This window comes from Dicentrarchus labrax, unplaced genomic scaffold (genome assembly GCF_905237075.1).
Source record: "Dicentrarchus labrax unplaced genomic scaffold, dlabrax2021, whole genome shotgun sequence".
NCBI lineage: Eukaryota > Metazoa > Chordata > Actinopteri > Moronidae > Dicentrarchus > Dicentrarchus labrax.
In genome coordinates, this window is record NW_026136707.1 from 12,131,045 (window position 1) to 12,144,850 (window position 13,806).

The 13,806-nt window shown below is 39.1% G+C and overlaps 2 protein-coding genes across 2 annotated transcripts; one reads left to right on the forward strand and one right to left on the reverse strand.

The window, feature by feature from the left end:
* The first annotated feature begins 694 nt into the window (after window positions 1–694).
* rpp38 (ribonuclease P/MRP 38 subunit) lies at window positions 695–2,885 on the forward strand. Its single transcript, XM_051405676.1, has 2 exons — window positions 695–797; window positions 1,266–2,885. The coding sequence occupies exon 2, from the start codon at window positions 1,273–1,275 to the stop codon at window positions 2,074–2,076; it is 804 nt and encodes a 267-aa protein (XP_051261636.1). The 5' UTR covers window positions 695–797; window positions 1,266–1,272; the 3' UTR covers window positions 2,077–2,885.
* On the reverse strand, window positions 2,886–12,584 carry nmt2 (N-myristoyltransferase 2). Its single transcript, XM_051405675.1, has 12 exons — window positions 12,378–12,584; window positions 11,697–11,814; window positions 9,251–9,392; window positions 8,471–8,589; window positions 7,999–8,090; window positions 7,779–7,895; window positions 7,498–7,668; window positions 7,262–7,370; window positions 6,988–7,158; window positions 6,735–6,902; window positions 6,320–6,457; window positions 2,886–5,645 (listed from the first exon to the last, which is right to left on the reverse strand). The coding sequence occupies exons 1-12, from the start codon at window positions 12,488–12,490 to the stop codon at window positions 5,625–5,627; spliced, it is 1,479 nt and encodes a 492-aa protein (XP_051261635.1). The 5' UTR covers window positions 12,491–12,584; the 3' UTR covers window positions 2,886–5,624.
* Window positions 12,585–13,806: the final 1,222 nt, after the last annotated feature.

Below are 13,806 nucleotides of genomic sequence, written 5' to 3' on the forward strand. Positions count from 1 at the left end.
AACCCTCACTCACACACACACACACGCACACACACACACACACACACACACACACACACACACACACACACACACACACACGTACACGCGCACACACACTACTACAATGTAGAGTAATGTAAAATACTGGTACTGTACTTTTAATTTTATGAATAGATGGAAATATTGTGCTTATTAGTGCACTATATTGATCATTTATTAGCAGATTATGAGTTTAGTATAAATAATATATTTAATATTTGTTATAAAATACCCAATAGTAGTTACAATGAGCAAAATATTAACTAATTATATACTAATATAATTAATATTAACCAACCACAACAGTAAAAAGCTACCAATCAATAGCTAATAATACAATAATATAATATATTACATTTCTGTAATTTCTGTACATTTTCTGCCTACCTTTACTTTCATGTGATTTAGGTAAAATTATGAATAAAGGAATTGAAATTGAGTATTTTTACATTTTGGCATTTCTAATAAATAAGTTGTTTTCGGTTCTTCCACCACTGAAGAAAAACACATTTAATTAAACACGATTTAAAATATTAATTGGCTTTAATAACTCGTTTTAAACATGTTTTAATATAAGTTAATCAATAAAAGTATAAATTGTGACCTCACTGCGGCGTTATTGAACCCTGACTGTCGTACTGCTCTTTGAACGCTGGTCGGCGCTGTGAATGTGTTTTAATAAAGTTATTACAATTCAAACAACATGGCGGCTCCCTGTGGTCCACCCGTGTTGTCGGACTGAAGAAGAAATAGCTTTTTGCTGCATTAAAAATCAGGTAAAGTGACTAAATGTCACTGTTGTTTGTAAAGTATGTTGTTGTCATAATGTTGATGCGGTTATAGGAACATGTGCAGAGTTTTTATTACGAGTAAAAACAAGTTAATTTCAGTGAGATTGACAGTGAAAACTATTATAATATTGATTGTTAATAATCACATCCAAAACCTTGTTATTATGGCCTAACTGATAATGGAGTTCTAAAGACTAATATTGATAATATTTATTAGTCCTATCTTACATTTATTATCTATTTTATTGTTATTATTATTGTTATTTATCTTTGTCCAGCAGCTTGCAGACCTGTGTAAGAAAAGGTATTCAGTCATACAGAAGTTACACAACTACAGACTGTTTTAAACTTGGTTTCTGGTGGACAGACCTCTATTCTATTGACTGGGCTTCACTGTAGTTGTTATATAAATGTATTGCTTGTTTACTACTTGTGTTCTTGTCTTGATTTCAGAGGAGGTATGGCCACTGCAGGGAAGCCAGGAACTAAAAAGGAACTCAAGAGACATGTTCCAGCAAAGACCTCCTTCACCTCACCCTTCACCCCTAAGTGGAACCCACTCTCCCAAGAAGACATGCATTTCATCCTGAAAACCCTGAAGGACAAGCTGGTTTCCACTGGTCTTGAGAAGAAAGAGGTGAAAGTGTTTCGCCCGTGGAGGAAAAAGAAAGACCAGAAACCTGCTGCCACATCAGAACCTGTCCCACAGGTGAGCCAGGACTCTCCCAGAAACGGCTGGACAGATGTGGCAGCCAGAAGACAACTGGCCATTGGCATCAACGAGGTCACCAAAGCTCTGGAGAGGAACGAGCTCAGACTGTTGCTTGTGTGCAAGTCCGTCAAGCCCCAACACATGACGAGTCACCTGATAGCCCTGAGCGCCACAAGAGGTGTGCCGGCCTGCCAGGTGCCTCGGCTGAGCGAGAGCGTGTCGGAGCCACTGGGGCTGAAAAGTGTCCTCGCTCTGGGATTCAGACAGTGTCCCTCCAAAGATGACGAGGTGTTTGCCGACACCGTTGACGCCATTACACCCAGGGTGCCTTCACTGGATGTCGCATGGCTACAAGGTGCAGCGCCCAGCGTAACACCTGAAGACCCTGCTGAGGTGGAAGAGGAGGCTGGCAAGAAGAAGGGCCAGAAAAGGAAACTTGAGACTGAACGTGAGGAGGTCACAGAGTCGGCCTCCTCCTCCTGCACTCTGCAGCCTCTCAGAGTGAAAAAAATAGTTGCCAACTCTGCAAAGAAAAGACAAAAAAAAGCATAGCCAGTCAAATGAGATATTAAAACAATTTTGACCACTTAAATGAGGCACTAGTGTAGGCATGAGGTCTTTTTTTTCTTTATCCAATTAATCGACTTGTGTGACGCCTCAGATTTATTCTGGAAAACTCTCCAACCATCCAAAAGCTTTATCCCACATATCAACTGAGAATATCAGTTTTTAGTTTTGTGAATTGCATTTTTCTGACATTTTGGGCAGCCGTTGGTTTATAATCGTTTAATATTGTGTGTGTAATTCATTCCAGTGAACTAGAACTGAAACACTTCTCCAGTGGAAAGATTTGCCCATAGAATATAACTGTTAGCTGCAGCTCTACAGTTAACACCATGTCAACTTTTATTTTTTTTATCTGTGTTAGTAGGTGATTGACTTTCTGAGTCAATAATGAATTACAACAGAAAGAAAATATGAATTCAGTTTAGTCAAAGATAGGAGACATTATTTGTTGGAATGTGCTGCTTTTCTAAAAAAAGTAAGTCTGTTCTCATACTCCAGTGAGATTAATGGAAACCAGTGGACGTGATTTATAATAACTCGGTTAAAATTAGTTGGGACCCTGGTGTGATCCTTTAAACTGATTTCCTTGACCCGAAACAGGCACAACAAAGGACATTTATAGCTATGTTGTTTTTTCTGTTTCTGAATTAAACTCACAACTTAAAATATGACATTGTTTAATATTTTCACACCCCAACCGATTTATAACGAGTCAATTTAACCGTTTGTCTCAGTTAAAACTGTAATATACTGTAAATGTGCCTCTTGTATTAAAATAAACTGCATTACTCATGTTCCTTTTTCAAGTGAGTTTATTCAATCAAATATCCATGCTGGTATAGCTGACGTGTGTGTTGAAACAGATTGTTATTTGCATGGGGTCATGTCTAAATGATGCTGGTACAAGTTCTTCAGCTTTTTCACAGCTTACAATGGATTTGAATAAAAATATTGTTCTTCAGTTAGAGAAAGCTGTATGTCATTTCAAAAGTATACCCACCCGACCCCAAATCTTAATTAAAAAAGAAAAAACATCTTTTAAATAAGGCAGGTACTTAGGGTTGAGTTCTCACTAAAGGGTGTGGCTAAGTAAAATCAACACGGCAGCAGAACTGACATGCTCAAAGTTCATTCAAACAGCTGCAGGCAACACATCTGTGACACAACCAACATCCATGAGGCACACCGTAGACTCAATAACCCAGTTTCAGTGCTAAATTAATGCCGGTAACGTCTGTCTTTGTGAATGTAACTCATTCAACCTTTCAATAGTAAGTAAATAAAAATCTTTGAACCCTGAAGCACTGACCGTCCATTGGTTGTCCTTTTCTTGCGAATATATAAAGGGATGAGAGGAAAATTACATCACATACAGAGAAATGGACAGAAATGGCAGCAGTCTCTACCTCTTAAGTTATGCAGAGCCACATGAACAGGAACATCAAACATAAAGTAACAAACTCAGAAAAAACAAACATTTTTAACCTTTGAGTACACCAGCAGCATCATCATCATTATCAAAGATCCTCTTCCTGCTCAGCTGAGCACAGGGACTTAAAACCCTTAAAAATCTGTTTTGAAGTTGCCTTTTTAACTGGAATTTTTTAGGGAAATACTGGAAAGAAAAAGGACAGGAATTATGTCTTAAGACATCTTGCAAAGTACAATTATAAATATCAGAACTGTTCAAAGAATTTCACGCATTTAGCTGCACAACACACTAAAAAATGACCCACAGTATATTTTTCAGACACACAAATACAGTACCATTTAAGAAAAAAATCCAGAGAAGTCAGTAAAAATGGACCTGAAGAAACAGGGAAAGCTCAAATTTCAAACTGATGTGGTTGCTGATACAGGCTGTTTGCTTATTCAGCCACTGCACTCTGAATACATGCTGATGCTAAATTATTCTTCAGACACTGTGATGTTGTGCTCAATTCTTTGTTTTATTCAGCTGAGAGTTTGATTAGGAACACAAATAACTTCCGACTGCAAGTGACAGAATCGATGGTTACGTGTGTATTTATGAGAGAAACATCCAGTGTTGTACTTCATGAGCATCTCATTCACTGTTTTTGCAACAGAAATTAGTAAGTGGTATTTTCTCTGAGTGGCAATGACTTTAATTAACAAGGAAAAAAACTACTTTGGCTGATTTAAACTGAGAGCCTTTTTTATGCTGTAAAAAGGGTCTCAAGATCGAAACCAAGACTAGAGAAAACAAACAATTTCAATTAAGTCCACAGCGGCTAAAGTTTAACTGGCATTTTGTTGTTTTCCAGCCTTTGGTGCTGTAATTCTCGCTGCCCTGCAGTGTGCACTGAGTGTGCCATCCTTCGTTTTTTTCAGCTTTTGCCTCTAATTTAATTAATAAACACACAATACAGACGACCCTAAGGTGTGTTTGTTACTGTGAATGTAACCAAACAGCATGTTCAGATGTTCTGTTAAAGACACCGACTCTAGAAACAGCTTTATAAGAGAAAACAGCTCACATCCTTTGCAGAAACCAAGGTTGTACAGTTTGTACCGCAACCCATCGGTTTTGAAATCTGACCCTTTTAAAAAAAAAAAAAAAAAAGACCCTTTTGCTTGTTTAGGAACTCAAAAATTGTGCTTCATTGATGCAATACATTCTTCATCAAAAACCACTTAAACCCACGTTGTCTGAACAAACTCAGTGACATCTACAACTACGTATGAGGAAATACTTTGGATCAGCCCTCCCGAACCCCAAACTCACACTACAGGAATAAATATGATCTGGCTTTAAATGTACAGGTAACTATATATCTTTAACAAAAAAAAACATGTATATCAATGCACCAGTTGGATGAGTCCTTCCATGAAGATATCCTTTGTGTGTGTGTATGTGTGTGTGTTATTTGACAGTGTTTGTGTTTCTGTGTGTTATTTTAACAAGTTTCTTCCTTTATACGTCAGCTATCACAGAAACACGTCCTTAGCATTTCTAATTCTACCGAGGCTCGAAACAGCCAGCAGAAACAACTTCTGACCACAATGATAGGAGACGGGACGGGAATAATAACTCTTCCACTGCCTTTAAGACCCTGCCAGTGTGCAGTTTTTTGTTTTTGTGGTCATGTTTACTTGTTGATTATCATTTACATAGTTCAATGTCAGCGAAAATTAAATGACATGCCAGTCTCTTGTAACGACGTGTCTGCTGAGGAAGAAGAACTAAACAAAATTCACAATGTCAAGGCATCCTCTTGTATGTCAGACTGTTTTAAATGTGAGTGTGCATGTCAGGAGCATTGTACTGTATGAGTATCTCAGGCATAGCATGACTTCACATTCAGGATGTTGATGATTTTAAGAGTTTTCACCTCCAGGTGAACTGAGAATGTTCTTGATGACGGGTGAACCGCCTCCCAGTCTCCAGGTTGGTTTTACTGTTGTAGTTCTCATTGTCTAGCTTGGGCTACCTGTATGTCCAGGTAAGGAATAGCCAGAGGTCACTGACGACCTCTTGATCAGTGTTTGTGTAGCAGCCGTGAAGAGACCTGCTACTGAAGGACGAGGCCAACCTGAAAAACACAGAGTAACCTGTTGTTAGAGGAGTTTTGACTAAAAGAATACGAACATTAAAAGCTATGAATAGGTTAGTTATTAAATATTTACACACACCATCTGCCATTAATCTGCTAACAGTAACTGAACTACTGTAAGTAAACGACAAAACATTATCTTGCTAATGGACTGAGGAGTAATGGAGATTATACTGCTGACAAATCTGACACTTGATCAAAATACTGTTTAACAGTGTTGTAAACTGGGAAATTTCTAGATGTATGCCTGTATAAAGAAAAGTCATACCTACATTTACAAAATGTTAAGTTTATATAACATTTGACCTCCTTAAAATGTTTTTTTTTTAATGTTATATTAGATACAATACACATATACACAAATACAATAATGCACTTTTGCTGAGATCGTTACCCCTAAAGTACTTTACTTTTTCAGTGTTGCAAAGCATGATTTCTGATTGAACTGAGCCTTTGTGGCCGTCTACAAATCCCCTTCTAATTCCAGCATTTTAGTCCACTGTGCAACTTACAGAAGCTATGACATAACAGAGAGCAGACAACTTACACAACCGATAATGTCTGCAAAATAAATCTAGGACCTACTCCCTCTCTCATTATTGGGTCTTAACACCAGACTTTGACAAACGCCGTCAACAAATCCTGCTGCTGACCTTATCGGGGTCCATAGGTGGACATTTCCAGTTGTAGAGGTAATACTGCAGATTTCCATCTCCTATGCCAAACTTGAGCTTCTCCAGGAACACCTTATTCTCCATTAGATCCAAGGCATTGAACACATCAAAACCTTTCTGTTAAACACACAGAATAAGAAATCACAAACTAAATATGATGAATTCTGAGTCAATAGGAATCATGATGAATTACACAGCAGCAAGAGAATCTATGAAACAGTTAGTTTGAGGTTAAAAAACTGTTAAAGAATTATTTATTTATTGAGGCCTTGGGTTGTGCAGATCTGGAAGCCTTATTCCCTTTTCTTGAACTTAAAGTTAATAACCATAGAACAGTTTAATTATTTGATAGCAGCACATTTTATAACAACTCTACACAGAGGGTAAACTTTACCAGTTTGGCCAGGATCAGTGCATCATTCATTAAGTCCAGTAGTGGGGTTTGTGTATGAACGTTGTAAAAAGAGTAAGCAGCCTTCAGGCTCCTATGGAGAGGGTGGTGCATCACGGTTGAGGGCAGAGTGTAGAAACTAGCGAAATCTGTCAGTACACCACCAGCACCCTGAGGAGAGAGAAACCCAATAACTGTCAGAAGAACCGACAGACAGACAGTCAGTATTTTGAGGAGGAAAACTAATTCCAGATACCTCTACTACATATGTGTCAATTATGTTGTCCTGTGGAAAGAACCAGTGAGCCACCTCCTCTTCTCCCATAGAAGGTGCAAGTTGGAAACGTCTCAGGTATTTCTGTAGCAGCTCGGTGACCTGGCGTATGTCACGCCTCTCCATCGGCCGCAGACCTGGGGTCTTGGTGCTCTATATCGGGTGTAGAACGCAAGAGAAAAAAAGTCTATATAATTCCCCGCTATTGATAAGAATGATAAAGAGAGATCCAGGACTGACAGGTTGAAGTGTTTACATCTGGTAGTCTGTAGAGTTTCATGGTTCTTTGCAGAGTCATGTTTCTGCTCAGGTGGGAGAATTTAACTTCCACAAGCTTTCTGGGATTCAGAGAACGATGCCAATACCTGACGGAGACGGAGGAAAGAGAAAAAAAAAGAAACAGAGAGAAAGAGTTAAGCGGTGTTGGTTTTAAATTACTTTCTGACACCATGTTTGACGTCTTTCAGTATGTTTAAATACTGCACGGCATACCTGCATGTGGACACAGGTTTAGGCAGCACCACTCCTGCTGTGTATACTGCCTGAAATATTCCTTCTAAGTTCACCCTCCGTGTGATCTCTCTGATTAGCACTGGAGCAACGCGCTTTGAACGCAGCTTCTTATGGACACACAGGAAGTTGATTTCAACCATCCTCTTCAGTCTGGGGCAGCAAAGGGAAAGAAGATGACTTGCGCATTACAGTAAAAGGGTTTCTATTGACTCATATTACTGCTCTGTGCCAAATGCATAGGAGCCGTTATGAGTGCTTACGTGTCATAGATGCGTATATCTGCAGGGATGGCACTGATGAAGCCCACAAGCTTCTTATTTGAAGACACTCTCACTCCACAATGCCACTGTGGTAACCAGCCAGGTGGACGCAGAGCCCTGAGAGTGGAGGAGGAAGAGCAGACAGTTGAATACTGTATACACATTAATTAAACAATCAGCAGAGTAATAAACAAGAACAACATCAGAAGTGAAAGCTTACCATTTGAGAAAGTTTGGTGAATAATCAAATCTGAACATGTTGTCGTCATCCTCCACATAATTCTCATTTAACAATGTGTACAACTCCTTCAGCTGGAAAAGACACAGCAAACAATTTATTTTGTGTATTTTAGAGCGGATATGATTGAATAAGTCGATCAAAGAAGACAAGTATTTTTAAGCATTAGACTTTAAAATTCAGTCTAGGATCTCAAATGTGAGAATTCCCCACTTGGTTTTAACTTTACATTTTTATTATATTTTTTTGGGCAAAACAAGACATTTGATGATGTCAGCTCTACAATACAGTGAAGGGCATTTTTGTTACTGTTTCCTGATGTATTATGGATTAAAGAACTTGTAAGTAAATCAAGAAAATAATCAGCAGCAGATTTGATCAGATTGATTACAAAAATAAGCAGCAGCCCTAATGAATGTATAGTTTAAGTGTCTAAGACTAACACCGTACTTACTACATCAGCATTGCTGAGATCCAGAGTGTCCCACATAAAGCCTTGAGGTAAGGAATATGGCTCCTGTCTAATGTTTTCTTTGTCTGCTTCTATCGGCCCATGACTCGTCACCACCTCATCTGCAAAAATAGCACAGCTCTTGTCAAGGACAGACAGAGATAAAAACAATCACTGCATATCCAATGGACCTATAAATCTCCTGTTTTTGCATTTTGCTCAGGTGACGCTGATCCTGAGCAAACACCAAACTGCTGACAGCTATACTTCTCTGCTTCTGTCGGTCCCCATGTCGACCAGGCAAGCACATAGCACGAGCCCTCCAGCGCAGACCTGATCTTTGGCCAATAGTTGTCATGGAAACAGCTTAATCTAATACCACAAAGCATGCCAAGTGAGTATGCCTGGACCCCCACTGAACTTCACAGCTGACATGTTTTTGGGACACTTGGCTTTGAGCAGCACAGGCTGTGACAAAACAAACCCAGTAGATGGCACTGGTGCACAGAAACAGCGCTGATCTGAGGAGGATGATCAAGCTTCTGCTGACGGCTTAAGTATCACTGTTTAAGCAATTTCCATCATCATCATCATCAACTGGCTAAGCTAACGATTAATTCTAACTCAATCATTAAGTGCTTATAAGGTGCTATAACAAGCATTTCCTCAATAAAAGCTTTATGTCAACAGGACATGGACTATTTTTGCAGCACAATTCAAATAAATTAGATGTGAATTAAATAAACAATGCTCTTGCTTGCTCTCAGTTAAGTAGGTACTTACTTAGCTTCGGCACAGGCTGGGTGTCCCAGAATTGGTACTTGTGCTTGGTTGCCTCATCGATGCTCTTCGCTGGACCCTGGCACGACAGAAGCTCCATGGCTCTTTGGATGTCCTGCAGCTTCTGAATGGGCAAGCCAGGATTCTACATAAGAAGGGAAGTGTACAGACACAACAACAATGACTGTGGGCCTTTAGTACTGAGACAGCATGAATTAATAGAAATGTAAAGATATATTGCAAGAAGGTAAGTTCGGTAAGATGAAAACTGAATCGTGGTATCGAGGCACAAAGACTTCAGTTTCACTTTTAAAAAGAGCAGGAAATGCATTGTTCTGCCGTTCTTCAGAAATAAAAAATGATCCTATTATTTGATGAAGAAAATATAACAAAAGATTTTTGTCTGAGAAAAAAAGGAATCTTTTACAGTCAAAATTTGTCTTTAATTCCTCATTTTGTTAAAGAAATTGTGAGAAATTTGTATCCTCAACCCAGTATTGTGAACTGTATCAAACCGTGAGTTCAGTCTTTCGTTACAACCTTATGAATTAACCTTTTCCTGCATGTGTGACATGAGATGCAGCGATATGAAACACGCAGTCTGCATATATCATCTGGCAAGAGACACAATGTCCTACAGGACTACATGACAACAGAGGGCATGTGTGAGATTTATACTCCATTCAGATAAAAAAAAAAAACCACTCCCTTCATATTGTACTGGTGCAGAGCTCAAACAACTGCTGAAACTCTTCAATAGGCAGCAAAATATATCATATTGTCTGGAATGAAAAACACGGGCGGGGCATCCTGTGTGTACAGCTATAACATAATAACACAACAGTTAAAAACCCACAACTAACTCTCCTTAATAGGACAACACACCATTAAAGTTAAGGTTGTTAGTATATATGTTTTATTTTTAAACTGTTTTTACCATGTTGCAGTTTGGACACTAAAAATTGTTTCAATTCTTTATATATTGTAAAATTAAATGTAAATTTTATGATTAAAATATTTTATTATATTCTACCCCTGACAAAATAAGCCATTACAAACCTGTATGAAGGCCCAGTCATGGTAATTAATTATACAGTGATTTACAGTGAAACCACCAGAATCTTAAAAAATGCAGTGATTCAAAATGTTGTTCATCCAGCACTACACACTAGTATCCCTGTGAGTCTTATCCTGGTTTTAGTCATTCTCAGGATATGACACATATAGTGGAGGACTGGAGGAGGTTTTTGTATTTCAATCTCTCAGCCACTCTGTCATTCACCATTCAGATTCATGTTTATTTTCCTTCATCTTATAAACAGAAATTAAAGACGGGAACAATTTAAATGGATCTTCTACATTGCTGACAGATCATCATAAGACTAACTACTAACACAAATCAAATACCTGGATAAGGTATATAAGTTGTAGGCCATGAGGAAAGACTAGGCAAGGGATCAGAGGTCTAAGGCACCCAGTGGCTTAACCAATGGCACAGAAGCAATAAGTGAGCAAGAGAGTTTGTTGGAAATGTTTAAGTGTCCTCTCATCTGCATGCCACATTGCCTCTTTCACAGCCATTGGCAGTTGCGCTCTCTGTCTGATCGAAGCACCATGTGGCTGTACATTTTAACTCAGATGTGGATGTTTTCATAAGGATTGGCAGCATTTTGTACGGTGCTCTGCAATGTAATTACAAATATTTTACCTTCTGTTAGAGATTTAAATGTTGGATGTGGTTAACTTCATGTTAATCTCAATGCTGAAAAACAAAAAAAAAAAAAAAAAAAGGCACTTCATATCAAAAAGGCCTCCCGGTCTAGGTTGGATAACCCTTACTGGCCCATTTACACTGTTGGCAAACAAACCATCATCTTTTATGTTGTTGCTACTGTGCTAAAGGACTATCCTGCGTATCCTCTCACATAATCCTATCAGGGCTGCACAATCAATCAAAATATTAGCAAAATTGCAATGTGTCCAAATGCAATATGCAAAAGGTCAACCGTGTGACAGAACAGCATCATAATGAAGCTCTAGACAGCGTGGCTTACAGGTTTGCTTAGTATAGACCAGAATAAATGTCATATCATTATGGTTTTTATACATTTCTTTCACTGAAAATCACATTTGACCATGCCTACATTAATTGTGAATCATAGAGCAATCACAATATCTGTGGAGTTAGTCGAATTGTGATGTTTTTACCACCTGGTGCAGCCCTACCTAACCCCTACTGACCCATTCACACTGATGGAAAACAAAACACATATTTTTTGTGGGGGTGTTGTTGCTTCTCTGCTAAAGGACTATCCTGCTCCCCCTGCTCCTAAGACCCAGTCTACCATCAGCCAAGTGTGACTCCAGTAGGTTAGTGGGTTTATGGTTTGGGGTTTTATCCCCTGTCATGAAGGGGGTCTGTGCACATTTCAATGGGTCATCATCGCACCTTGATCTCCTGAGAGTCAGAGGCAGAGTCGGACTTGGCTCCCCCCGAGCTTGGCTTCTCTTTCTTCCTCTTCTGCTTCTTCTTCTTCCTCTTGGCCCCCAGATCCCCCCCTGGACTCCTACAAATATGAACACAAACGCACACCATTGAACAGGGGCTGACTTTGTTTGTCTCACATTTTACACTCTCGACACACACACACACACACACACACACACATAAACACACATAAACACACAACCCAGCAGCAGCAGCAGCAGCAGCAGCAGCAGAGAGCTAATGTTAGCTACCATAGCAACGACTGACAGCTGAGCTAACCGACCGTTGGCTAACTAACGGTTTGTCTGAACGGTTGGCTGTCATCATGTCATTCAGTCGGGACGCTAGCTGGGAGTGACACATTTATTACGCGAAGGCAAGGCACGGTTAAAATAACACAAAATGGCATAAAATAAAAAATAATAAACAAAAAAAAAAAGGTTTCAAATCAGCACTTCTCCTGTGGTGACTAGCTTGACATGACGGGCCTTGTAGCAAACAGCCTGGCTCTGTTTGTGTCGGCTAACGGTTAGCTAACTGTGCTAGCGTGTGTGTACACACACACACACACACACACACACACAGGCTGCCTGAAACAACGTTACTGCGTTTCCCAACCGGACTGGACCAGGCCACCCTCACCCTTGCATATGCTCATTCTCCTCTTCGTTGTCTCCGTCTATCCCGCAGGTGTCCTGGTCGTCTAGCTCCAGGCTCTGCTGACTGGCCGCGGATTCACTGTCCTCCGCCATCATTAAAAAAATGTTTTTAAAAATTGCCAGCCGCCGTATGATAGAGATCACGGGCAGCGGGCGAGAGATGGAAAAACAAAGAAACTGCCGAAGGAAACCGCACCGCCTAGAGGCCAATGGAGGGAGCACAGAGCTGAACTCCTGCCTTTTAACATGAAATACAGCCCCGAATTAAACTGCTTTCTTTAGAGACAAACAGAGCTCTCCCCACTGACTGTATCCAGGTTTTCCATGTGTCAGTTTGTGGTAATATTATTACACATTTTAAACAATGTTGGTGGTGGTGTAAAGGTGGGTACACTGTATTTTTAATGGCCTGTCCACCAAAGGATAAACTCCCTACTCTTGCCTATTTAGCTCATCAAAAATGGGCCATTGTCACTTAACCTTTGCCGCTTGTGTTCAGGATCATTAGTTATGTGTCATAATATTTGCAGCCAATACTGGCCTACAGAATATAAATATAATATAAAATATAACAACTCTGTATTTTTAGTTAAATATTCCTTATCCTTTATTCCATCCATTCATGAAAATTGGACAACTGTGTCATGCACATAAGAGGGGATGTAGAAGTGGGTAATACCCAATGTCGACTATAAAATAAGTGTGTATACTACTCTGTGTAAACTCTGCACTACATTAATACAGGTCTTTAAAATACATGTTGACACAGGCCCCTCCACAAGACAGGATCATAACGTCAGGTAATATTGCAGAACTTGTCTTAGCTGATGTTGTACTTTAGTGGTGCAAATTCCTAAACTAATTTTAAATTAATTAAATTATAACAAACAACTGACACATAATGAATCTTGGATTTTGGGGTCCTCCAGTGCCCCAGGACAGTTGGTAATCCAACCTTGTTAAAAGATATTCTATATGTTGTATATTTATTTTACATTTTCTAAAATATGTAATTTTTAAAGCCAATTGGTAAGACCGTGGTTACCTTGTATGAAATATAACAAACACATTATAATAATGACAAAACCATGACAGAGGGAGAAAGTAATTCAAGAAGACATCTAATTTACATATAACTTTTGTGCAATCTAACTATGACAAAAAAATGAAAATAAACAGTTTGAGTGTTCAGATAGTACTTATCCTTTTAATAACACTATTTGTAATATGCTTTATAAAGACTGTGGCACATTAAGGTATTTTCTTAAAGATGTTTGATATTGCAGCGTTCAATCATAACAACCTGGTTCCTAAAGAAATACAATCTTAACAAAAGGGGGTTGAATGTGAACATACTGAGAGCATAGTTCTTTAATATTTGTTCAATACACAGACACACACACACAAATCAA